This window comes from Phacochoerus africanus, chromosome 6 (genome assembly GCF_016906955.1).
Source record: "Phacochoerus africanus isolate WHEZ1 chromosome 6, ROS_Pafr_v1, whole genome shotgun sequence".
NCBI lineage: Eukaryota > Metazoa > Chordata > Mammalia > Artiodactyla > Suidae > Phacochoerus > Phacochoerus africanus.
The window spans coordinates 109,449,045-109,474,137 of record NC_062549.1 but is presented as its reverse complement, the minus strand read 5'-3'; the positions used below and the strand labels follow the sequence as shown (position 1 = coordinate 109,474,137).

At 43.0% G+C, this 25,093-nt stretch overlaps 1 protein-coding gene and 3 long non-coding RNA genes across 8 annotated transcripts; 2 read left to right on the top strand and 2 right to left on the bottom strand.

Moving 5' to 3' along the window:
- Positions 1–436: 436 nt before the first annotated feature.
- Positions 437–7,992, bottom strand: LOC125129859 (uncharacterized). Of its 2 annotated transcripts, none has more exons than XR_007135584.1 (4): positions 6,735–7,992; positions 4,761–6,189; positions 2,080–2,275; positions 437–523 (listed from the first exon to the last, which is right to left on the bottom strand). It is a non-coding gene; the product is annotated as an uncharacterized LOC125129859 (long non-coding RNA). The 2 variants fall into 2 exon arrangements; XR_007135585.1 differs by having other exon boundaries at positions 2,080–2,272.
- LOC125129858 (uncharacterized) lies at positions 1,576–5,496 on the top strand. The gene is made up of 3 exons (XR_007135583.1): positions 1,576–1,683; positions 4,670–4,858; positions 5,433–5,496. It is a non-coding gene; the product is annotated as an uncharacterized LOC125129858 (long non-coding RNA).
- A 5,729-nt stretch (positions 7,993–13,721) lies between the features above and the next one.
- LOC125129857 (uncharacterized) lies at positions 13,722–22,573 on the bottom strand. Of its 2 annotated transcripts, none has more exons than XR_007135581.1 (4): positions 22,363–22,572; positions 19,519–19,754; positions 16,824–16,910; positions 13,722–14,404 (listed from the first exon to the last, which is right to left on the bottom strand). It is a non-coding gene; the product is annotated as an uncharacterized LOC125129857 (long non-coding RNA). The 2 variants fall into 2 exon arrangements; XR_007135582.1 differs by lacking the exon at positions 13,722–14,404 and adding an exon at positions 14,419–14,622 and having other exon boundaries at positions 22,363–22,573.
- On the top strand, positions 14,241–25,093 carry CHIA (chitinase acidic). Of its 3 annotated transcripts, none has more exons than XM_047785039.1 (11): positions 14,241–14,398; positions 15,834–15,863; positions 16,720–16,921; positions 18,815–18,871; positions 19,544–19,709; positions 22,225–22,349; positions 22,529–22,652; positions 22,930–23,115; positions 23,629–23,748; positions 23,836–23,977; positions 24,733–25,093. In XM_047785039.1, the coding sequence occupies exons 1-11, from the start codon at positions 14,374–14,376 to the stop codon at positions 24,990–24,992; spliced, it is 1,437 nt and encodes a 478-aa protein (XP_047640995.1). In that variant the 5' UTR covers positions 14,241–14,373; the 3' UTR covers positions 24,993–25,093. The 3 variants fall into 3 exon arrangements, with proteins under 3 accessions (XP_047640995.1, XP_047640996.1, XP_047640997.1); XM_047785040.1 differs by lacking the exon at positions 14,241–14,398 and adding an exon at positions 14,577–14,633; XM_047785041.1 differs by lacking the exon at positions 14,241–14,398 and adding an exon at positions 15,104–15,506.

Genomic DNA, 25,093 nt, shown 5'->3' with positions numbered 1-25,093 from the left:
ATAAACTTCACTGATAAAGCAGTCACAAAGTTTGAGAGGAATGACTCCATTTTTGAAAGAGGTTCTGCTGTGGTTAAAATGCTATTAAACAGTGTTGCATCCTACAGAAAAATCATTCATGAAAGGTAAAGTCAGTCGGTGCAGCAAACTTCTTATTTTAAGAAAATTTCAGCAACCACCACTCTGATCAGTAAGCAGCCATCAATTTCGAGGCGAGACTCCCCATGAGCAAAATGATTACAATCCTCCGAAGGCTTAGATGATGGTTTGCTTTTTTTTTTTTTTTTTTTTGGTCCTTTTTAGGGCCACATCCGAGACACATGGAGGTTCCCAGGGATCTAATCGGAGCTGTAGCTGCTGGCCACGCCACAGCCACAGCAACGTGGGATCTGAGCCATGTCTGCTGGCCTACACCACAGCTCAGGGCAACACCAGATCCTTAACCCACTGTGAAAGGCCAGGGATCAAACCTGAGTCCTCACAGGTAATAGATTCATTAACTGCCGATCCATGACAGCAACTCCTGAAAAATGAAATATTTTCAAATTAAGGTATGTACATTTTTTTCCAGACATAATGTTATTACACACTTGACAGATTATAGCATAGTATAAACATAACTTTTATATGCACTGGGAAACCAAAAAAAAAAAAATGTTAACTTGCTGTATTGCAGCATTTGCTTCGTTGCCGTGGTCTGGAACTGAACCCACAATGTTTCTGAGGTGTGCCTGTAAGCTGTCGCAGATGAGGAGCTCTGAGAGCAGTGGTGGTGGGAGTGGAATGGAGGGTCCTGAGAAGAGGGGACACTCTGGGCCCAAGGAGGGGAGGACCATGGAGCTTAGTAACCAAAGTGTGGTGACGAGTAGAGAGATGATTGAAAAAATGATATTGTGCTGAGAGCCTTGGTGACCCGAACATGGGAAACAGTCACAGAAATATGGACCACAGGAAAAGGTGCTGTCCTGGGGGAATAACCACATGGGAAGGGTCACCCACGAGGCTCAGGGGCTGGTGGGGACACAAGTTATGCTGGGGGCTGCTGAGGCAGGCTGAACCTGGGGAAGCGTCACAATGGGAAGGAGCCTGAGCAGAGTGCAACCTCAGTAGGGCCATTTGAGGGGTAGACGTTTGGGACAAAGTAGGAGGAATAAGAACAAGAAAGGGAATAGGAGAAAAGACGTGAGAATTTGAGTGCAAAAAACCAGAGCAGGTTCCTCCTCTCTATGCCTTTGCTTAAGGAGGAACATTTGTTCTTACAAGGAACAAATGAATGCAAACAACAGATGAATGCAACGTTGGTTCATGCTTCTGCCTGTCAAAGAGAATAGGACATAGCCAATTCGTTGCTTCGCTATCCAGAGTAGAGCCCCATGGACATAAACCATCTTGAATGATGTAAGCTCCTCCATCAATGGAGCTTATTCATACGGTTCCTGGGCCAGGAGCCCAATCTTTGCTTCTTGTAAAGTGAAATAGGATAGTGGGGTTTCACTGTCAATAACAGGTTCTTAAACGAGTCTGGGCTTTGTTAGCACTGCCAAGGTCAACATTTGCTTTAGAGGCAGTCATGATAAAGGAGAATCTGGTAGGTCACCAGCGAAGAGGATGAAGCTAAGAAAGGAAGGTGGGTCAAGGGAGCCTCTACACTGAGGCAACTGACCCGGCTCATCCTTCTCACTGGTAAGGAACCACGGGAACGCTGTGCCTGTGAGCCATTTTCTTCCTCTTGGTTATTTTGCTTTTTGTTTTTGCTTTTGGTGGTTTGGTTTTGATTTGTTTTTGTTTTGTTTTTTTGTTTTGTTTTGTTTTTGCAGCTTGAAAACTTTTTTTTTTAACCTTCAAATTCAAACTAAATTGCCTGAGTTGATCGCTTTTGGCAAAAGCACAGGGACAAAGTTCCTTCCCTGGTGACAGGTGTCTCTCTGCCCTGCTGTCTCCCTCACTTCATCAAGCCTATGGCTCTTTAGTGATCTCATGAGTGGGAGCAGAGGGGAGTGGGCTTCCAGGAGAAGCTGGGAGTCTATACCGAGAGTATTAAAAGGACTCCAGGAGTAAAAGATAGGAAAAGTGTCCTACCGCAGGCGAAGCACTAGATCACAAAGGCCCCTCTGTTCGCAGATGTGTTCCTCCAGCTGCTCTCTGTTGCCTTAAGCTCTGCTCCTCGTGCTGACAGCTGCGATGAGTATGTCTTCCTTGGGGGTGACACCACCGCGGCGTTCCTTTTTTTGTTTCTTCATAATCCAGAAACTCGGCATGACTCTCTGTCCTTCTACTTCAAGCAAAGAATATTAATTAACTTTTTTTTATTATTTTTATTTTTTTTGTCTTTTGTTGTTGTTGTTGTTGTTGTTGTTGCTATTTCTTGGGCCGCTCCTGCGGCATATGGAGGTTCTCAGGCTAAGGGTCCAATCGGAGCTGTAGCCACTGGCCTACACCAGAGCCACAGCAACGCGGGATCCAAGCCGCGTCTGCAACCTACACCACAGCTCACGGCAACGCCAGATCGTTAACCCACTGAGCAAGGGCAGGGATCGAACCTGCCACCTCATGGTTCCTAGTCGGATTCGTTAACCACTGCGCCACGACGGGAACTCCTTAATTAACTTTTAAAGCGAGTTTGAAATTCCCTAGCCACATTTGAAGGATTGGGATCATTGGTCTCAAGATCCTAAAGCTGAAACTGACTAGATAGTGGTCTTAAAAATAAATGGTAACATATCCACATGACCATATATAAAAAGAGATAAACAAGGATCTACTGTATAGCACAAGGAACTGTATTCAATATCTCATGATAACCCATGGAAAAGAATGGAAAAGAACCCAAAAAAGAATTATATATATGTCTATATATACACATATACACATGTGTGTGTGTATATATATAAATATATATATAACTGAATCGCTTAGCTCTATACCGAAACTACCATAGCATTGTAAATTAACTATACTTCAATTTAAAAATGGTTAAAAATAATGATACAGAAGAACTTATTTATGAAACAGAAACAAACTCACAGATTTCAAAACTGATCTTACGGTTGCCATGGCTGAAACTGTTGTGGGGAGAAAGGAATTGGGCAGGTGGGAATAACACATACACACCACATAAAATAGTTGATTAATGAGAAATTAGTGCATGGCACAGGGAAATCTATTCAACAGTTTGTAATAGTCTACATGGGAGAAAAGAATGGATCTATTTATATGTATGACTGATTCACCTTGCTCTGCACCAGAAACTAATACAATACTGTAAATCAACTATTCGCCGGTAAGATTTTTTAAATTTTTAAAAAATGGTTTAGGAGTTCCCATTGTGGTGCAGCGGAAATGAATCCGACTAGAAACCATGAGGTTGCGGGTTCCATCCCTGGCCTCGCTCAGTGGGTTAAGGATCTGGCATTGCCATGAGCTGTGGTGTGGGTCACAGATGCAGCTCGGATCCTGTGTTGCTGTGGCTGTAGTGCAGGTCAGCAGCGGCAGCTACAATTTGACCCCTAACCTGGGAACTTCCATGGACTGTGGGTGCAGCCCTTAAGGGCAAAAAAAAAAAAAAAAAAAAAAGGTTTAAAAATACAAATACAAATAAAGAAATGTTAACAGTAAAAATAGCATGCAAGGCGTCTGCACGGGTGTTAAAGTGTCTTCAAATCTGTCGTCTTACTGAGGCTTTAAAATGGCTCTTCTCTGAGAGGTGGACGGGGACGGTGTGCACACACCATCTCACAGAGCAGTTACCTGAGGCAGAGAGGAGTCATAGAACCTGTCCCAGGAAATACACGGAGTTCACAGCAGAATCGAAACCTGAAGCCAGGGCTCTTGCCTCCTACTGGATAGTTCATTTCCCCCCGGGCGAAATTTTTGCACAGAGAGACAGATACAGATGTGAAATAGACATATATTATTATCCTTTCTGTTTCAGTTTCCAAAGGAGTAAAATGGGAATAATAATAATATCTGTCATAAGGTTTCATATTTTTTTTAATTTTTTGCCTTTTTTTTTTTTGGTCTTTTTAGGGCCACACCCACAGCCCATGGAGGTTCCCAGGCTGGGGGTCAAATGGAGCTGTAGCCACCGGCCTGCACCACAGCCACAGCAACGCCAGATCCGAGCCTCACCTGGGACCTACATCACAGCTCACAGTAACGCCAGATCCTTAACCCACTGAGCGAGGCCAGGGATCAAAGCTGCGTCCTCATAGATACTAGTCAGGTTCATTTCCGCTGCCCCACAATGGGAACTCATATCATAGCATTTTAGTGAGCATTAATGAGTGAATTTAACTAAATTACTCAGAGCAGTGCTTGGTACCTAACAAGTGCTGAGTAAGCATTAGTAATTAGCATGTAGAAGCGACGAGAACACATTTCAGAGTTTTCCAGCTTTATAGGCTTCATGTCAGCAAAGAGCTCTGATTTAGAAGGTTTTACATTCTCTCTTGGAGGGACAGAGCTACCCCTAAGAGATTCCTCGGGGCCCTGAAGTACCAGCTAATCACAGGTTTGCTGTAATACACAAGGGTGTCAGGCGGATCCTCCCCTTATCCTTTGAGACTGAAACAGGAAAGTTATTTGGAAATCTGTGGTTTCTTGAGCTATCTGTGACTCCCCAGGGAGCTTTCTCTGTCATAGTTTCTCATGCTTTTTTTCTGGGTGATAGGTTCTGCCCACCAGCTGACATGCTACTTCTCCTGGCACCAGCCAGGCCCGGGGCACTTCAAGCCTGGCATGACCCCTTCCTCTGTACTCACCCAACTTATGCCATTGCTGAGAGATGTGGGAAATGAGATGGCACCATTAAATGAAAGGATGTAACTCTCTGCCAAACTCTGCTTGAACTGAAAAACAAGTAAGTGATGAAAGCGCTGAGATACAAAATCTTTTCACCTTCAAGAACAGTTTGAAAAAAAGCTTCCGCAGCCACCTCCAGGCTGAAATTCCAAACAGGCAAACAAGTAGCACACAGATACTTTCTGAGCTTTCTTATTATTTCCAGCACAGTGATGACTCTCACATAAGGGAAATTGCTGGCTCACAGGAGGTGCTTGTCATTTGAAATATGGCTCTGTCGCCAAGGGAAATTTGGGAAAGTCTGGGTACTGATGGGCTCAGATGAAAACAATTCTTGCACTTGGAAGGGCCCCAAAGCTGGCAATGATGACACAGTGGTGTCCTGAGTTGGGGGCTTTACTCCAAAGGGAGTAATTAGATGCGGGGAGACATTGAAACAGAGCAACCTTAGGTCACCGACTCCAGCCACTCTCACTATTTAGGACAGAAGTGTGAGAATGGAGAAAACCAGCATGAGAGGCTGCATGAGCTCTTCCCTCGCCTCCCAATCACTCCAACAGCTGAGGCTGAAATAACTTAATCTTTCTTTCCATTTGTTCTGACACAACTCTTTGCTTCTCTTCCCTCAAAAGGAGTCATGTGAAAACTCTTCCGGCTGTTGGCAGCTGGGATTTCGGAGCCGCTCCAGGAACTTTTCAAGATGATTTTCTACACTGATTTCACGACAAGCTTGCTGGGATGACCAAGGCCTCACCCTGCCTTCTTTGGGCTGTTGGCTGCCACCGTTTCCACTACTGAGAACCCCCAGACTCCTATCGCCTTAGGCACCAAATTCCTGCACCAATAGGAGTTTGGAAGAACCCTAGCTCTCACAAGCGCTCCTCAGGATAAGCGTCTCTTCCCCGTCCTGGTGCAGGTGAACTGGTGCATATGTGATCTTGACTGGAAAGCAGACAACCAGTTTCTCATGCAAGAAAACTGAGGCCATATAGAAAGCCTAGCTCCTACAACCTCAGTTGGAGAGGAAGGATCTGGAGACTCCATTCCAGGGAGGATGCGAGGAACGAAGGATGGGAGAGACTAACTGAACTCAGAGTAGTGCTGGAAGTCAACGTTGAGTTGATGTCCACGGATTTTCTTCTACCCATGTGTGGAATATGCACGGACGGAAAGCCGAGGAGATCAACAAACCCAAGCTGATGGTCACCGCTGCGGTAGCTGCTGGCATCTCCAACATCCAGTCTGGCTATGAGATCCCCCAGCTGTCCCAGTGAGTGATAACATGTCCCATAACTCCTCTGTGTATCAGTTGTGCAAGAGACACTCATTCTTAGTCGGCCTGCTGTTCAGGAACCTTGTTTAGGCGGTTTGGGAAGTCTCATCTTTTGCCTGCATAGGAGTGGAAAGTAATCAGAAATGTCTTTGGGAGTTCCCCTTGTGGTGCAGCAGGTTAAGAACCTGACCAGTATCCATGAGGATGTGGGTTCGATCCCTGGGTTAAAGGATCTGGCCTTGCCACAAGCTGGGGGTGTAGGTCTCAGATGCGGCTTTGGTCCTGCATTGCTGTGGCTGTGGCATTGGCTGGCAGCTGCTGCTCTCTGATTTGACCCCTAGCCTGGCAACTTCTATATGCCGCAGGTGTAACTGTAAAAAGAAAAATTAAAAAAAAGGAAATAAATATCAGAGGCCAAAAAATAATAGAATATCTTTTAAACCCTAAAAAAAAAAAAAAGTCAACCCAATTCTGTGTTCAGTGAAAATATCCAAAAGTAAAGTTGAAAGACATGTTTAAGTAAATAAAAAAGCAAAAAAGAAATCCTTTACCATACTTCAGGCACCTAGACTAGATCCATATTGTGACTCATGACCTCCAGGTTCCTGGGGTTGCGGGGGTGGCTACACTGGACAGAAGAGCTCTCTCTACAAATACCCACCTGGCACTGGCAGCATCACCAACCATGTGGAGTCCCCGCACAGACCCAAAGGCAGACCAGGAATGCTGCTGTAAATCACAGGGAGGATCAGGGACAAAAGGCATCATAAATTTAGTAATTTTCTTAAATGAGAAATCAGCCTGTTATGTCATTAGCCAGTTTCCACTTACTAAAAATTCACCAATTAATTAATACTGTACTGATAATTTTATTAGATAGGAAACAAGATTAACAACCTGTGCTTTTTTTTAAATAAAGAAGATTAAGTACCCTTACTCATGTTTTCCCCATAAATTACAGAACATGTCTCCCACCTCCTCCTTCATCTCTTCCCCTTCTGTCTTGACTTTTTTCTACTATGATAATCTCTTGCGTATGTATGCCATACAGGATTTCAGCCATTCGGCAATGGATCATACCAAGAAAAATCATGAAAAAACCCCCTTTGTCCTTCTCGCATACATTTTTAGTGGGAAGGCTATATCTAAAGCCTACATACTGATATGTTATTGAAAGACATTTGTTGGGATACATACCACTTCAACAGAGATATATCAATGATGCTCTGAAACACATTGCAAATACTTTATACAGCAGGAACAACCACTCAAAAAAAAGCTTAGCTAATACATATTACTAGGTCATCAGTAGGGTGGGGTCTCTAGCTAAACTGCTACCTTTGCAAGGTTAAACCAAGAAGCACTGGAAGGGCAATGGGGCCCCAGCTGAGAAGCTCATCATTGGATTCCCAGCCTATGGAGACATCGTTATCCTGAAAAACCCATCCAACCATGAAACTCATGCTCCTACCACTGGCCCTGCCCTCCTGGCCCCTATACTAGGCAGTCTGGGTTCTGGACCTACTATCAGGGATGCTCCTGGAAATTTGAGAGAGAAGGGTTAACTTAACTGATATGCTACAGGCTGACTTCCTGGAGAGAAATTTGGCCTGCTGCTTCTAAAAACGAGCTATAGCATGGGGGTTAATGCAATCAATCTTGGCAGAGAGCGGACGTGGTAGAGCAGGACCTCAGCCAAGGTTCCACCAAGTAGAAGTGCTATAATCCAAGGGTTAGATTGTACTAGCGGAAGGCCAAATGTTCCAAATGATGAATGCTAAGATAGTGGGTAGAGCTGAAAGTCAATGTTCTGCAGCACCATGCTGATATTGGATCCTATACCCTAATCTCACTGGGAAGACTTTGCTCCTTAAATTCTTTTTTTTCTTTTCAGCAACACACTTGTGGCATACGGAAGTTCCCAGGCTAGGGGTTGAATCAGAGCTGTGGCTGCCAGCCTATGCCACAGCCACAGCCACACCAGATCTGAATCATGTCTGTGTCCCACACCACAGCTCACAGCAATGCCGGATCCTTAACCCACTGAGTGGGGCCAGGGGTCGAACCCACATCTTCACAGAAGCTAGAAGGATTTGTTTCCATTGAGCCGCAATGGGAACTCAGGTCCTTAAAAATTAAGAGGCTAAAAAACCCTGACATCCAAGGCCCAGGGTCTCTCTCTTAGACCTAGATGTGTGCTTTACTAGATTGCTGTGTGCTGCCTGAGAACAAGACGGTCACAGGAGGATCATTCACCTGCTATTGCTCTAATCTCTGGGTTTTCTGCCAATAAAAAAAAAAACAGTTCCAGGAGTTCCCTCTGTGGCACAGTGGGTTAAAAATCTGAGTGCACTGCCTCTGATCGCTGCAGAGGCTTGGGTTGGATCCTTGGCCTGGAGCAATGGGTTAAAGGGTCTGGCATTGCCACAACTGTGGTATGGGTTGCAGCTGTGGCTCAGATTCAATCCCTGGCCCAGGAACTTTCACATGCTGTGGGTGTAACCATAAAAGGAAAAAAAAAAAGTTCCAGAATGCCTAATTTGCAAACTGCTTGATCAATCACTCTTAATTGCTTGACAATTAGATCAGGAAGCTGGCTGTGAGGTTTGGAGTATCTACCATGACCTTCTATTTTATTATTAGTTAGTGTTGTTAATATCTTACTGTGTCTGACTTATAAATTAAACTTTATTGTAGGTATGCATGTATAAGAAAAAGATGTACCTGCTGTGTAGCACTGGGAACTATGTCTAGTCACTTATGATGGAGCATGATGGAGGATAATGTGAGAAAAAGAATGTGTGTATATATATGAATGACAGAGTCACTTCGCTGTACAGTAGAAAATTGACGGAACACTGTAAACCAGCTATAATGAAAAAAATAAAAAATCTTTTTAAAAAATCACCAAGAAAGAAAAAAATAAAGAAAAAGATGTAGCATATATAGGATTTGGTAATATCCGCAGCTTTCGGGGCCTTGGAAGGTATCCTCTGTGGATACCACTGAAGGAATTTAAAATCATACCCATTCCTATAATATTGGAACTAAGATGACTGATCAAATGGTGTAGCACTGGAGAACCATCAGAGTCAAAAACAACCCGGCCCTCCCGACTTGATGAATTGGAGGCTCTTGCTTTAATGCTTGAACTTGCTTCAATGCTGGATACTTGATACATGCGGAGATAACCTCCACATGTATCAAGCATTAAAGCGATAATTCTACTTATTATTGCAATGTCTTCTAAGAGCAGAACTGTGATCTCCAAAATCACATGTGCTGAAGCTCTAACCCCCACGTGACTGTATTGGAGATAGGGCCTTTAAGAAGATAAATAAGGTTAAATGAGGTCACAGGGTGGAAGCCTAATCCAATAGAACTTGGTGTCCTTATAAAAGAGGGAGAGACACCAAGGGGCTCTCTTTCTCTCCACTATTCATTGAAACAACCAGAAGGTGGCTATCTGCCAGCTAGAAAGACACCTCTCGTCTGAAACTCAACCCTGTCAGAACCTTGATCTTGGACTTTGCGGCCTCCAGAACTATGAGAAAATAAATTTCTGCTGTTTAAGTCATCTGGTCTATGGTATTTTGTTATGGCAGCCCAATTAGACGGACAATATCCACGCCTAATATAATGGCTTCTGCGTGTCTCTTATTACCCACAAAGGATGGGGAGCAAGGGAATGTGGAGAAGTCAAGGTGAAGACAAATTGCTTAAGCCTGCTACCTACTCCCAAATGGCAGGCTAGCTGGGTTTCTTGCCCAGTGCTATAAATGTCCTGAATACAGTCCATCTGTTCCCAGCCATCTGTTTGGAACCTAGGAATCTGAGGACAGGAAGCTTTCTGGTGCCGAACAACTGTGATTTGGGGACCCCGTCCAGGTCTCCCTTCCCACACCTTTCCCTTTTAATGTCCCCAACACGACTCTATGCCACAGTAAAATCAGGACCGCACTCTGTGCTAAGGGATACATGGGGACTAACCTGAGTCACTGCCAGCTCTACCTGGATATTGATGATTGACCCACCTGCAGCTGTGCCCATTACCTCTACCCTGATCTGGGCCCAAAACTTTGCTATGTGGCACTGAGCAGTCATTCTTACCCTGGTGCTGGAACAAAGGAAATGCTCCAACTATTGCATGTCCCATGGGAACAGGGAAGAGCTGATGCAGGATTCCCACCTAGGTGATGGCCCCAGGGATGGACAAAATGCCATGAATATTTATGGAAGAAGAAAAAAAAAATCCCTTGGTAGGTAGGAAGGAAACATCTGAAACCATGGCAGGTGGGTGGTGATGCATACTCACTGTCTTTCACTAGATTCTCCCAGGAGAATCATCACTTCATTTGACCCAAGTTCTTTTTTTTTTTTTTTTTTTTTGCCATTTCTTGGGCGGCTCCCGCAGCATATGGAGGTTCCCAGGCTAGGGGTCTAATCGGAGCTGTAACTGCCAGTCTAAGCCAGAGCCACAGCAATGCTGGATCTGAGCCGCGTCTGCAACCCACACCACAGCTCACAGCAACGCCGGATCATCAACCCACTGAGCAAAGGGCAGGGATTGAACCCGCAACCTCATGGTTCCTAGTTGGATTTGTTAACCACTGCGCCATGACGGGAACTCCTGCCCCAAGTTCTTAGATGCAACTCTCACAGGTAGTGGATTTTTCTGCTAATCTCCACGATGCCACATCTCCGATCTGGAATAGGATGCAGTCAGGGAGAGCCAGGGGCCAGTCTAGTGTCTCCTAATGTCACTATCCTTCTAGAATATCCTACTGAATTATACCATCCAGTATCTGCCAGTGTAACTCCCAAAGCCTAGTAGGCCACACAGGAGAAATTTTCTTCCCGCTGAGATAGTACTGGCTTTATGATCACTGGATCTGACGTGAGACAGTGTTGTAGTCATTAGGTAGTTATTTCTCGCCTGTTGTACCACATCTCCCAACGATAGTCTTATTCAACTCCATAGAATGCTTATGTTCATCAGTAAGGAAAATAGCCACTGACACATTAACTCTGGATATACATGACAGTTTCTGTTCTCTGTGAAGTGCCCATCAGGGGTTTTCCTTGTGAATGAACATTTTCCTTGGTTGGCCTCAGGCAAATGAGACCTGCATCCTACAGAAGTTTCTCCCAATCGGTATTAGCTTTCTGGATGGCCATTAATTGTCCTGGATTCAAAGAAGTCACCTTTCTGTGGAGCAGAAGTCATAGCACTCCTTATCTTCACTTGTGGTCTCATCTTTGGATGATACAAAGCAGAAGAATTAACTGAATGTGATATATGGCAATAGTAATTCCAGAAAATATTAATAAGATGGAAACTTGGTCCAAGAGATGAAACAAAATCAAACAGGTAATTATTAGCTATGGTAGTCATTTACATTAAACTGAAATCATTTCACATTATGCATTTGTTGACTAATTCCTTGAAAGGCCAGGAACTGTGCTAGTCACTAGAGATACAGAGATGGTTAAAATAGTACCTGCCTCCAAGGAGGTTACCTATTAGCAGGAGACATTGACTATAAACAAATGACATAAAACACAATGCTGTGTATAATGAAAATTCATAGTTATAAAAAAATCAATTGCCCAAGTACATATGAGTAAGATTTAACTTGAGTCCATTTTATGAAACAGGCTCCATATGAAGCAACAATGTGATAAAGTTGTTGCAAGAGATAATACAGTCTTCCGGAGTTCCCTTAGTGGCTCAGTGGTTAACACACCAGACTAGGATCCATGAGTATGGGGGTTCGATCCCTGGCTTTGATCAGTGGGTTAAGGATCTGGCTTTGTTGAGAGCTGTGGTGTAGGTCGAAGACATGGCTTGGATCCTGGATTCCAAATGGCTGCACCAGTGGTGTGGGCCAGTGGCTGCAGCTCCAATTCAACTCCTAGCTTGGGAACCTCCATATGCCATGGGTGCAGCCCTAAAAGGCAAAAAAAAACAAAAAAAACAAAAAAAAACAAAAAAAAACAGATAATGGCTGCATTAGTAGAAATATAGAGTTTGGCAAAGAGATAAACAAACAAATAAATAACACTGGGCTAGGGGCCAGTAGTTCTGAGATTAAGTTCTGGCTACACATTTTACTGTGTAATTTCAGTAAATTCTCATTCTCCATTTCCTCATCTGTTCATAGAAACAATAAAGTCTAATTTGCCTCCTTAATTGCTGCTGATACTACAAATTGATACAACTACTTTGAGAAAAAATTTCTAGCTAAATAGTAAATTTTTTTTTTTTTTTTAGTCTTTTCGTCTTTTCTAGGGCCGCACCCGTGGGCTAAATAGTATTTTAAGATGCATATGCCTGGTTCAACCTGGGTCACCAACTAGCCTATTTAATTTAATACAAGGCGGCAAGGCAGTGTAAATATCAGGAGATTTCCATTCTCAAGGACTCTAGTCTTGGCACTGAATCCTGGACCTAATGCTTAAGATTGTTTAATCAATTTTGGCACCTACAAAGTTGAAGTGACAGTAATAATCATTTTTATAGGCTAAAAAAATAATGAAGTAGAGCCCTCTGACAAACTTTCAGTCGCTCAATAGTCACTCTTTATTCTTTTAGAATTTCATTTTGTGGCCAGTCTGGATGGAAATTTAAATCCAAGTGCCCTGTCCTCTCCCTATGCCCAAGTCTGGTTCAAGTTCACAACTACACCAATCAAAGTATTTCTCCCAGAACTTGGATTCTTATGTGGAATGATGCATGGATAAAAAAATAAAATTGGAGCTTATTTATCCTAAGCTCCCTCCGACTTTTTTCTCCCAAGATATATTTAATTTCTTTCATTCAGAGGCCACTCCTATATTCTTTTCTTTGATTCTGTGAGCTTCTTCATACTTTCCCAATGTATTGATTTGTGCTCGTTAGAGATGGTTTTAGTCACTTGCAAACAAACAATTCTTAGTAATACAAACACCAGGAACAATCTCTGGCATACAGTAGGTGCTTATAGTGTTGGTTGATATTATTATGTTTGTAACTGAAATCCTCCCTGGCAGCAATTGTACCAGATTTTCTCTGGCCCCATGAGTGGGAACCAAACACCCAGGACCTAAGTATCATTGGGTGAATGGATACAATCTAGTTTCCAAATGTGATAAAAAGGAAAATCAGTTCATACTTAGAGTAAGTCTACGAAGGTGCCAACATCCCATGACATATAGGCACCCATATGTCCACTGATGGTTTTCCAGGTATTGTCACAAGGCAGTACCATATAAGCAAGGACAGACAACACGTGCTAGAGGATTTAAAATATTTCAGAGGAAGGAGAGATCATTGAACTTCAAAGACAGGATCTGAGCTGGGCTTTGAAGAATCGTAGGACTGGGAGAGGCAGTGAGGAGAAGGAGAAGATGTCCCAGGCAAAGGGCAGAGAGACACCATGAGCAAAGACAGGCAAGACATGTCGGGGGACAAAGAATAGATTATTTTGGCTGGAGCAGACATTTTTTATAGGATAATAGTAGTGGCTCATGTTTGGAAAGATGGATCAGAGTTCATTTTAAATTTAAAAAATTCTATAAATGGTCAAGTTGCAAATACTTCTATTAGAAGAGACACTCTAATAGGATCACTATCATCTCTATCCAACAGCAACACACAAAACATTTTTTTTTTAACATTTTCTGGATGTAATTTAGAGCTATGGAGTAGAGAGTTCTCATTGACTTGCAGAGTACCTTTGAGGAACCATATGCGCTTAGATAAAATTATCGTGTAATCATGACTACGGTCATTCGAAAAACCGGTGTGGGTAGAATGTTCAAAAAGTAGCCCCTAAAGATGAAAGTTCCTGAAGCACTGACTGCGGCGAACAATATGCAAACAATCCCGTGAAGAAAAAAGTTTTGAGAGCAGATAACACATTCCAGGCGTTTTTTTGTTTGTTTACTTTTCAATAAAGATGTGTTTGATGCCAGGAAACAAATGTCCAGAGCCTAACAACCCAGTCGCAATGTTTACACAGTCGCTTATCGGCCCTGAGAAGTGCCAGAAAAGCTATTAAACTGGTGCTTTTCATGATAATGGCCTCTACCACGCTGTCCTTACTGAGCAGAGTTGGGGGTGACAGGGGCGGGAGGGAGGCAGGCTGGAGGTCCAAGAGGAAGTGTTCGCCCAGGAGGCGATCTGTTGATTTACCGATTGGCTGCATTACCTCGAGGTTAAATGCTCTGCACACGGAAGATATCCTGCGTGATTACCTGGAATGCACAAGGTGTAAAAAGCAAATCCAGGCTCTGCTAGACCAGCACCAACAGCAACCATGGCAAAACTCGTTCTCCTCACAGGTGAGTCTGTAACGGCAGACAGAGCCTTATTCTCACCTGATTTTTTTTTTCTCTGATTTTGAAAGGCATGAAGTAACGTAGTTTCTGCATACACCCCATGCTTTTTCATTCTTCTATCTTTTCAAATTTGCTGGAGGATCCTGGCACACGCAGATAAATCTACCTCTTATTCTCTTAATCGCAGTGGACTCTGGCAGCATTTCTACCTTCATTGATGCATGATCCTAGAAGAAAGGTTAGTTTTCCTCCAATGTGTGTCTTACTCTCTCATTTCCTATTGGGCTGTTGCCTTTTCTCTCTTCATCTTGTTTCACTACCTCATTTTAATTGGTATTTTTGCATGTGTTTATCTTTTTTTTTTTTGCCTTTTCTAAGCTCGCTTCCCGCAGCACACGGAGGTTCCCGGGCTAGGGGTCCAATGGGAGCTGTAGCCGCTGGCCTACGCCAGAGCCACAGCAACGCGGGATCCGAGCCTCGTCTGGGACCTACATCACAGCCCATGGCAACGCCGGATCCTTAACCCACCAAGCAAGGCCAGGGATTGAACCCGCAACCTCATGGTTCATAGTCGGATTCGTTAACCACTGCGCAACGACGGGAACTCCGGTATTATTATTTATATGCTGGTATCTTTAGTCTATATTTTTCAGAGATAAAAATCAGTAGGAACTGACAGCAGTAGGCAAGTTACCTTGGTTCTACTGTTTTCAGAATTATTTCCCTTTGTATCCCCTACTATCCTACTGAGTTGCTGCTGTATTATACAGAGGTGGATTCAGTACACTATCGAGAGCCAATTTGTATTCACAGCTTATTGGTTGCTCTAGAGCTGTGATTTACAAACTTTTTATAGCTTGAGAAACTTTTCCTAAGGAAAACTCTAGCTCAGTTTATGAAACAACCAGATCAACAGTGCTCTGATGGAAGCTAGGGAGTGATATCTAGGGTCTTGCCTTACAGTTCCTAGTTCTTCTCTTCTACTGCAAGGGCTCCTAAAGGTGGTTTAAAAATCCCAAAGCTCCAGGAGACACTGAATTCACTGCTGTGGAGGATGCCCTTTGTGTGAAGGCTGTACTCATCCCTCTTCAGGGAGGTGAAGCATGAACAGGTATGTAGTCGTTGAGGAGAGCAAATCTGGGGTAATTTCTGTAAGTAGATCTTCCATAGATAGTAGACTTCCAACTCCATTCAGTAACATTTATTATTGACACGGAAGTTGGAAGGAGAGAGAGCCATGCTTTTTTTTTAACAAAGAGAAAGAAAGGGTAGAGCTATTGATGCCTTCACTGAAAAACCTACTCTTTGATAACCCCTAAGTGCCACCTGGGCTGTGAAATCCCATGACATACAGGATGCTACCCAAGGCCTCGGAATCATCTTCTACAGGACATACACCATTGGTTCAGAATACATGATTTTTTTTTTCTCTCGCTAGGTCTGGCCCTTCTGCTGAATGCTCAGCTAGGTAAGTCGTGGCCTCTGTATTTTATCCTAGACATAATCTTTTCCTACCATAAACCTCAAATCTCTATAAATTATTCGTAATGCCATTATTTGCTTAATGTATTAAATGTGAAATTTTTCATATTCCAATATTAACTTTTTAAAACGTTTATCAAGGAAGTACCCATCCTGGCACAGCAGAAACGAATCTGACTAGGAACCACAAGGTTGTGGGTTCAATCCCCGGCCTTGCTCAGTGGGTAAAGGATCCAGCATTGCCATGAGCTGTGGTGTAGGTGGCAGACACGGCTCGGATCTGATGTTGCTGTGGCTGTGGTGTAGGCCGGCAGCTGTAGCTCTGATGGGACCCCTAGCCTGGGAACCTCCATATACCTCAGGTGCAGCCCTAAAAAGCAAAATAAATAAATAAATAAATAAGTAAATAAATAAATAAAAAGTGTATCAAGAGATTAGCCATACTAGGGAAAGAAAACTGCTTTCTTCTTCAAAGACAGATGGGTTTGATGTTGGGAAAACCTATTATTTTGTATCGCCTACCACTGCTCTCCTCTGCAGCATGACCACCTGAGAGTTAGAAGGTGGTGTTCACTGAGCTTCATAGGACTACTGGGCATCTTTTCTTCCGTGGTTCCCAGGCTTGGCCAAGACCCCAAAGTGATCTGCCAAAGTTAAAATGACCAACCTCGACTCCGTGGCTCGAGTTAGAATCTTTGAACTCATTGGCCAGCGTGTTCATACTCACCTCCCCTTCAAGAGACCAGGCCTCTGAGGCAAAGGGAGGGAAACAGCTAAAACTTAAAAGCACATTTCGATGGCACTTAAGTCAGGCCGTTAGTCTTACTTCTTACTACCCTCAGGTTCTGCCTACCAGCTAATATGCTACTTCACCAACTGGGCCCAGTACCGGCCAGGCCTGGGGAGCTTCAAGCCTGACGACATCGACCCCTGCCTTTGTACTCACCTGGTCTACGCCTTCGCGGGGATGCGCGACAACGAGATCACCGCCACTGAGGGGGATGATGTGACTTTCTACCAGTCTTTCAATGGCCTGAAAAACAAGTAAGAGAAGGGCGACATGTCGAATTTGGTATCCCCTAGGCCAGTACCTCCGAAGCGTTAATGTGCAAATAAATCATCTGGGATCTTCTCAAAATCCAGTTCAAATTCAGTAAGTCTAAGTGGGAACCAAGATTCTGTATTTTTTTTTTTTTTTTTTTTGCCATTTCTTGGGCCGCTTCCCACGGCATATGGAGGTTCCCAGGCTAGGGGGCCTAATCGGAGCTGTTGCCGGCCTACACAAGAGCCACAGCAACTCGGGATCCAAGCCACATCTGCGACCTACACCACAGCTCACGGCAATGCCGGATCTTTAACCCACTGAGCAAGGCCAGGGATTGAACCCGCAACCTCATGGTTCCTAGTCGGATTCGTTAACCACTGAGCTACGATGGGAACTCCAAAGATTCTGTATTTCTAAAAAGCTTCCAGATGATGCTAATGCTCCTGGCCCAGGAGCTACCCTTTAAGTATCAAGGATTGAGATATGATAGCACATTGCCTGCTCTAGCTGGTATTCAAAAGTATTAGTTGTTTTTTTCCTTTCTTTATCAATAGTTTTGTTTATGACCCAGGTAATTTCAACCCATCTTAGCTACTCCTATCAGAGAACAGGAAGCAGAGGATACTGAAGATTAGACATAATGGAGCCCAAGAAATCAGAAGAGTTTCCTGTACTTTAGTAGAATTCCATTCTGTGTAAAAATGAAACAAAACAAAGACCCTGATACTTTAAAAAAAAAAATACCAATATAGAGACATTTATATGGCACAATATTTCACAAGCAAAGCTCTATGATGAGGAATGAACAAAGGCTACTTAGGCCAATATGAGCAAGTGGCATATGTTCCATCTTTCCTTTCAAATGTCTACCATGCTGATATCTGAGACTTTTTAATTTCTAATTTGTTCAGTTAGCTATATCTAGGAGATGTAAAGCTATAGGCCATTGCTACCATCAGTAATGGTACTATCTCAAATACAGCCACTAAAATTTCAATTATGACACCTAAGAGGAAATAAATCTCTTCAGAGTGTTTTTTGTTGTTGGTGGTTTTTTGGTTGTTTGTTTGGTTGGTTGGTTTTTCACTTTGTAGGGTTGCACCCACAGCCCCACAGCATGTGAAAATTCCCAGGCTAGGAGTCTAATCAGAGCTGCAGCTGCTGGCCTACATCACAGCCACAGCAATGTGGGGTCCAAGCTGCATCTGTGACCTTTCGGCAATGCCAGATCCCTAACCCACTGAGTGAGGCCAGGGATTGAACCTGCATCCTCATGGATACTAGCTGGGTTCGTAACCCACTGAGCCACAACAGGAACTCCCCAGTGTGGTACTTCTTAAAGTGTGATTCATTGACTATGCATCCAGAATCACATGGGGAACTTGATAAAAAAAAAAAAAATCTCAATCCCTAATCCAACTGAATCGCAATCTCTGAGAAAAGGGCTCTAAACCTGAAACTGTAATGTTGTCCTCCAGCTCTGGTCCTTGTACTTTATTCTCATATAAACTGATGTTTGAGAACCACCACAACAGAAAGTGTGTATTATTCTAAGCCAATTTATTTATATTCATTATTATAGATTCCGAGAAAGTCATTATGTGCAAGCAACACTTGTTTCATCTGAAGATATGGAATGTGGGAATTGCCAATGCATTTCTATTTTTAAAAAACACAGTCCCAAAATTTAGATTGCTCTAAAGAACTCTGAATGCATTCATAATAGTAACACAAATCATTTTTATAAAGTGTTCAGTCGTGATGGAAAATTGTCCTACAGAATATCTTATCAAGGCAACATCAAAGCATATGACCGAGTCCAACATCAAAGCAATGTTATTTAAATAGAAGAACTCAAGGATTTTGATGTTGCTCTTTTCTGTCTTTTATAGAAACAGCCAGTTGAAAACCCTTCTGGCCATTGGAGGCTGGAACTTTGGAACTGCCCCGTAAGTCCTCTGTGAAAGAGACTGGTGTTCATTTGCTATTGAAACACGTTAGCCCAATGTGACCTGTGTCCCTTCAGATTTTACAATCTAAGCAGGGTATTAAGGATGTCCATTAAACAAATATGCCACTTAAATACATGACTATGCCAGAATCTCAATATTAAGTAGAACACAGTTTAATTTATATGTTTCCATTTAGATGGATATTCTGGGACCCCATTCACAGAGGTTTAGTTACTGGGATTTCAAAACAACCTCTTAAAGTATTTCAAAAGCACAGTCCTCAAGGAGAGTGTTATAGCACCTCTCTCTACGTGCCTTCTGGGAGAGGGGAAGAAAAAGTCATGCAAATAAACAAGAGGACTTCTTTGAGGGTGTACTGACTTTGGGGACTATCTGGAGAGAGAAAACAATGAGCCAAAGTAGCCAGGTGTTCAAAGCAACAGGTGCAATTTGGGAGAAAGATCGGAGTTGGGTGGATAACAAAATAAAAAGAACATTGAGGAACCCTGGCTGGGCAGGATGGTCATTACAAAGTACGAAAGGAGAAAACGAGAACATACTTTTATCTGGGCTGTGGGTCCTGGTGAAGAGCTTTGAGGCAGAAATATAGGAGTTTGATTTTATTGGCACCACCAAGCCCTCACCTTGCTTTCTTTGGATCTCTCTCAGTTTCACTGCCATGGTTTCCACTGTGGAGAACCGCCAGACTTTCATCACCTCAGTCATCAAATTTCTGCGCCAGTATGGGTTTGATGGGCTGGACTTCGACTGGGAGTACCCTGGCTCTCGCGGAAGCCCTTCTCAGGACAAGCATCTCTTCACTGTCCTGGTCCAGGTGAGGAAGGAGTTTGGCAGTCTTTGTCCCAAGAAAATCCAAAACCTGTTCTTTCCAAAGAGAGTGATTTCAGAGTGAAAGTGAACTGGAATTGAGAATTATTGAATCTTTGCACAGCAAAGATTCTTAGATATCATGCTTATATTCAACAGCATTTAATAACAACAACCATACTGTGTACTATGTGCCCGGCACAATTCCACACGCTGTTTTTAAAATCATAACTCATTTCATCTTCAAAGCTACTCTGTGGTATAGGTACTATAAGTATCATAATCTTTATTTTGCAGATGAGGAAGCTAAGATACAGAGGGTTTAAGTACTTGCTTAATATCACACAGCTAATAGGTGTTATAATTACCCATGCAGTCTAGCTATAAAACCCACTCTTTCTAACCTTTATCCTAGACTGTCTATTATTACTGAGCTCTTACTCTGTCTCAGACACTGGGCTAAAGATAAGAATAATCCTTGGCTTTAAGGAACACAGAATCTAAAGTGGAAACCTGAAGAATAGCCAACAATTACAGTCACTTAAGTAATGCCATGATAGAGGTATTCAGTGTGCAAAAGTAGCAGAGAGAGAGGGTACCTAATTCGGCTCTGGAGAAAGATCAAGAAGAGCTCAGTCTTGAAAGAAACAAATTTTACCAGTTAAGGTGTGAACTGCACAAATGAAGACATGTAGATATGTGGGAGCAGGTGCAAGAGTGATGGATCGTGAAGGCTGCACAGGTGATAATGATCAAACCGCATGAGACTTATATTTTATGTTAAAGAATGTGGACTTTACTCTCAAGGCAACTGTGAAGGATTTTCAAAAATGTGACAAACCTTGTGTTTAAGAAGCATCCGTCGGGCTTTGACCACAGAGAAGGAATTAGAAGGAGGTAGGGAGGCAGGGATAGAGTTAGGAAGCTACTGCAGAAGAATGTCTCTACTTTACTAAACAAATCAGGCAAGAGAGGCTGAGGGCCTGGACAAAGACTCTAGCAGTGAGGACAGAAAGAGGAAAAATAAAAAAAAAAAGATAGTAGGGGTGCAGAATCAATAGGACTTGGAGACCAACTGGAAGTAGAAAAGAGAGAATTTTCAGTTTTCTTACTTTGAGAACTGACTTGATTGCAGTCCTGTTAACAAGATGGTAAATACAGGGAGAAGGGGAGATTTGGAGCAAGAAGGACACATTAAATTGTCTTTGAATATGATGAGTGAGAAGAACCTGTAGGACATCTTATAGGAATGCTCAATAGACCCTGAATAAGTAGGTAAAGAGCAATCTGGAGCTGAGCACAAAGAACTTGACTTAAGGAGTTTCCATCATAGCTCAGCGATTAACAAACCTGGCTAGCATCCATGAGGAGGCGGTTCAATCCCTGGCCTCACTCAGTGGGTTAAGGATTCGGCATTGCTGTGGCTGTGGCTGTGGCTGGCAGCTACCACTCCAATTGGACCCCAAGCCCAGGAACCTCCATATGTTGTGGGTGCAGCCCTAAAAGGGCAAAAAAAAAAAAGAACTTGATTTGATATACTATATTAACGTCATCAGCAAAGGTAAATAATTAAGAGATCACCAAGGAAACGTGAATGGAGTAAGAAAAGCCAAGGACAGCTTTTAGATTTTCCCTCTTCCCAGACAGAGTTTTTTCCCTATACTATCCTGTACGCCATATTGTCAGCCAGCCTCCAAATAGTTTCAGTATTAAGTAACACACTAGTTGAAAAGTCAGAAAGAACACCTATATTCTTAGTCAATACCTGCCTCTAGTCATAATTTATCACTTCTGGTCATTTGTTCTAGCTCTGCCCACTGAAGTCACAAAGAATAAAACTGCACCTTTTGCAATATATTGGTTCAATATTTGAAGGCAGCTATAATATCTTGCCTATATTTTTTCTTCTTCCAATTAACTTAGCTCCTTTAACAAGTACCCATATGATCATTTTCAGGACCGCACTTCACTGGAACACACTCTGGCACACTCTATAATAATGCAATTATAAAAACTGAATCCAGTACTCTGGGTGAGATAGAGCCAAACAAAATAAAGGTGGATTAGCATTGAATGGGAACCTATCACCTACCTGGTACCACCTTCCTCATCGGCCAATTCAGCATTTCATTGGATGGGATGTCAGTCTTTAAAGTAGTTTATTTATTGGACAAAGGGAAACAAATTTCTACACTGCTAAAACCTGGATATAGGTTATTGCAGCAACTATAACTTCAGAGTGTAGTGATATAAGTGGAGCTCTGACTGGTCATCTGGAACTTAGGTTTTGGTCATGACCTGACTACTAACTTGCTGTAATATTTGGATGAAATTGTCTAACTTCTACACATATTAAAACCCATCAATCCTATCTACTTTATAGGGTATTTAGAGATTGAAGAAAGATAAAATATGTTATAGCACTTTGAAAAAGAAAAGCATCATATGAACATATATTTGTTATTATTTAAGGAGCTGAAATCAGTTTCAAAGATGACCTACTATACGTGATTATTCTATAGGAAATGCGTGAAGCTTTTGAGCAGGAGGCCAAGCAAACCAAGCAGGCCAGGCTGCTGGTCACCGCTGCAGTAGCTGCTGGCGTCTCCAACATCCAGTCTGGCTATGAGATCCCCCAGCTGTCCCAGTGAGTAACTCACTTTATCTTCAAACTCCTAGAGGCATCACTTTTGCAAGCAGATGTTTCCTTCTCTGTCTTGCCCTTCAGGGTCTTTGTTTAGGAGACTTTGGATGTGGTATCTTTTGCCTGCATAGATGTGGGAAATAACCATTGGAAATGTTTTTAAACCCTTTATCCCCCCTCAGGTACCTGGACTATATCCATGTCATGACCTATGACCTCCATGGCTCCTGGGAGGGCTATGCTGGAGAGAACAGCCCCCTCTACAAATACCCAACTGACACTGGCAGCAACGCTTACCTCAATGTGGTCAGTTCCCACATACAGACCAGAGATGCTGTAAATCACATGCAGATTCAGGGGGAAAAACAAACATAAATTCTGCAAAGGTCTCACTAGGTTAACTCTCCTCTTAAGTGACTGATCACATGTGATTAACTATGATTTCACCAAAATGTTCTGAAAAACTACTAACTAGTCTGTCATTGGCATCATACAATATTACCTGTTAGGTCAATGGACTAGCATAACTAAGCCTGCGGTTATCAGCTGAGTGGGGCCTCTAGATAACCTGCTACCTTTGCAGGATTATGCCATGAACTACTGGAAGGACAACGGGGCGCCAGCTGAGAAGCTCATCGTTGGATTCCCTGCCTATGGACACACCTTCCTCCTGAGCAACCCTTCCAACACGGACATTGGTGCCCCCACTTCTGGTGCTGGTCCTGCTGGGCCCTACACCAAGGAGGCTGGATTCTGGGCCTACTATGAGGTAGGTAGGCTGGGGTGTACAATTGAAATTCTGTGTATTTCATGCCCTGTGTGGAGCAGTAGCCTCAAGGCTAGAATCTGCAGACAGCTTGGAGGTTTATTCTGTTCGCTACTTACCTCCTTTAACATAGACATTACTCCAAATACTTCAGGTGTTTAAGTAACATAGTCATATACATTATAACGTGCACTAGCCCTTCAAACATACTTAAAGCTATTTGTATTAGCACATAATACAAAAGCAGCCTACATACTTAAAGCTATTTGTATTAGCACATAAGGGAATTAAATAACTACATCTCCCATATTTATGTGGGTTCCCAAAGTCAGGCACCAAGAATAGGGATAACATCTGAGTATTTCAAAAGCAACTTGATCTTATTTACTAGAAATCAGAGGAAAATTCCAATTGGAGGCATGACAGAAAAAAAAAAAAAGTCAGAGAGAAAATTGTTATGTTTTCTCTTTCACGGGAATCATATTTAAAGGATTTGAATCTCTTGACTTTTTAAAGATCTGCACCTTCCTGAAAAATGGAGCCACTCAGGCATGGGATGCCCCTCAGGATGTGCCCTATGCCTATAAGGGCAATGACTGGGTTGGGTATGACAATGTCAAGAGCTTCAATATCAAGGTAAGATCAGCCCCTCTAATACACTGTGAGCTCAGCCATGAGTCGCAAGAAATAAAATGACTCCTGGTGTCTTTTATCCTTCAACAGGCTCAGTGGCTGAAGCAGAACAATTTTGGAGGTGCCATGGTCTGGGCCATTGACCTGGATGACTTCACAGGCACTTTCTGCAACCAGGGCAAGTTCCCCCTGATCAACACGCTGAAGGATGCTCTTGGCCTGAATAGCACAAGTAAGCAACAGCAGGAGGATGTCCAGGGGATATAAATGCTACTTCTCCAACTCAAAAGATAGTCTAACATCTTCCCACCTCCACTGCCCTGGAAATCTCTTCCCATTTCACCTCATTGCTCTTCCCTGGCTGAGAGAGAGATGCTACATTTTTTTCCCTACCCTTGATTGTCCACATCAGAAATGTCATGCTCTTATGAGAAACCAGGCCTCCTGGGTGGGTTTTCCATGTAGTCTTAAAAGTGTGGAAAAGCCTCAAGAAATTGGGTTGACCTTCAATATAAGCATTTACTTTTCTATAAACCTCTTAATAAAAATCTCTTCCAGCCCTCCTGGGGAGATTGAATAAGAAACCCTCAGCAGCGCTGACATTTTTCTAATCTGTAATTCAAGGGAAGTACCAACTCCCTAAATTTTTTCCAGATTTTTTTCTTAGAGCTTATTTGTTCACCTCTTATACCCAGATCCTAGAAAATCATTTTGGGTATACTGAGTGCTCAGTACATTAAAAAAAATTTTTTTTTTAATATCATAAGGGAAGAGAGAACTTTCAAAATCTGAAACTAGGTTGGCTTGAAGTTACAGCTTTTCCTAATATCCGAGTATGGATTTATTTCGTGAGCTCTTCAGTCGTAGAGACCTAGAGTTAACTGCACTCCATCTCCAGACCTCAACCCAGGTCTGACAGTTCTTCATCTCCAGGTGAATCTGGGAGCCTCTGCCAGGTCCACTAGTTTTCTCTCTGTGCTGTTTCAGGTTGCACCGCCTCTGCTCAGCCCAGTGAGCCCAGCAGCGGGACCGGAAGTGGGAGTACGACCGGAAGTGGGAGCGGGAGCAGCAGCTCTGGAAGCAGCTCTGGGGGCAGTGGATACTGTGCTGGCAAAGCAGATGGCCTCTACCCTGTGGCAAATAACAGAAATGCCTTCTGGCACTGCGTAAATGGAATTACCTACGAGCAGTATTGCCAGACCGGGCTTGTCTTTGACACTAGCTGTCAGTGCTGCAACTGGGCATAAACCTGACCTGTGTCTCCATTCCCTAGGGTGCTGAACAGTCCCCCTGGCTTAGCACACCTTGCTCCTTGAACAGCTTGATGCAATAAAATCCATCAGTCAAA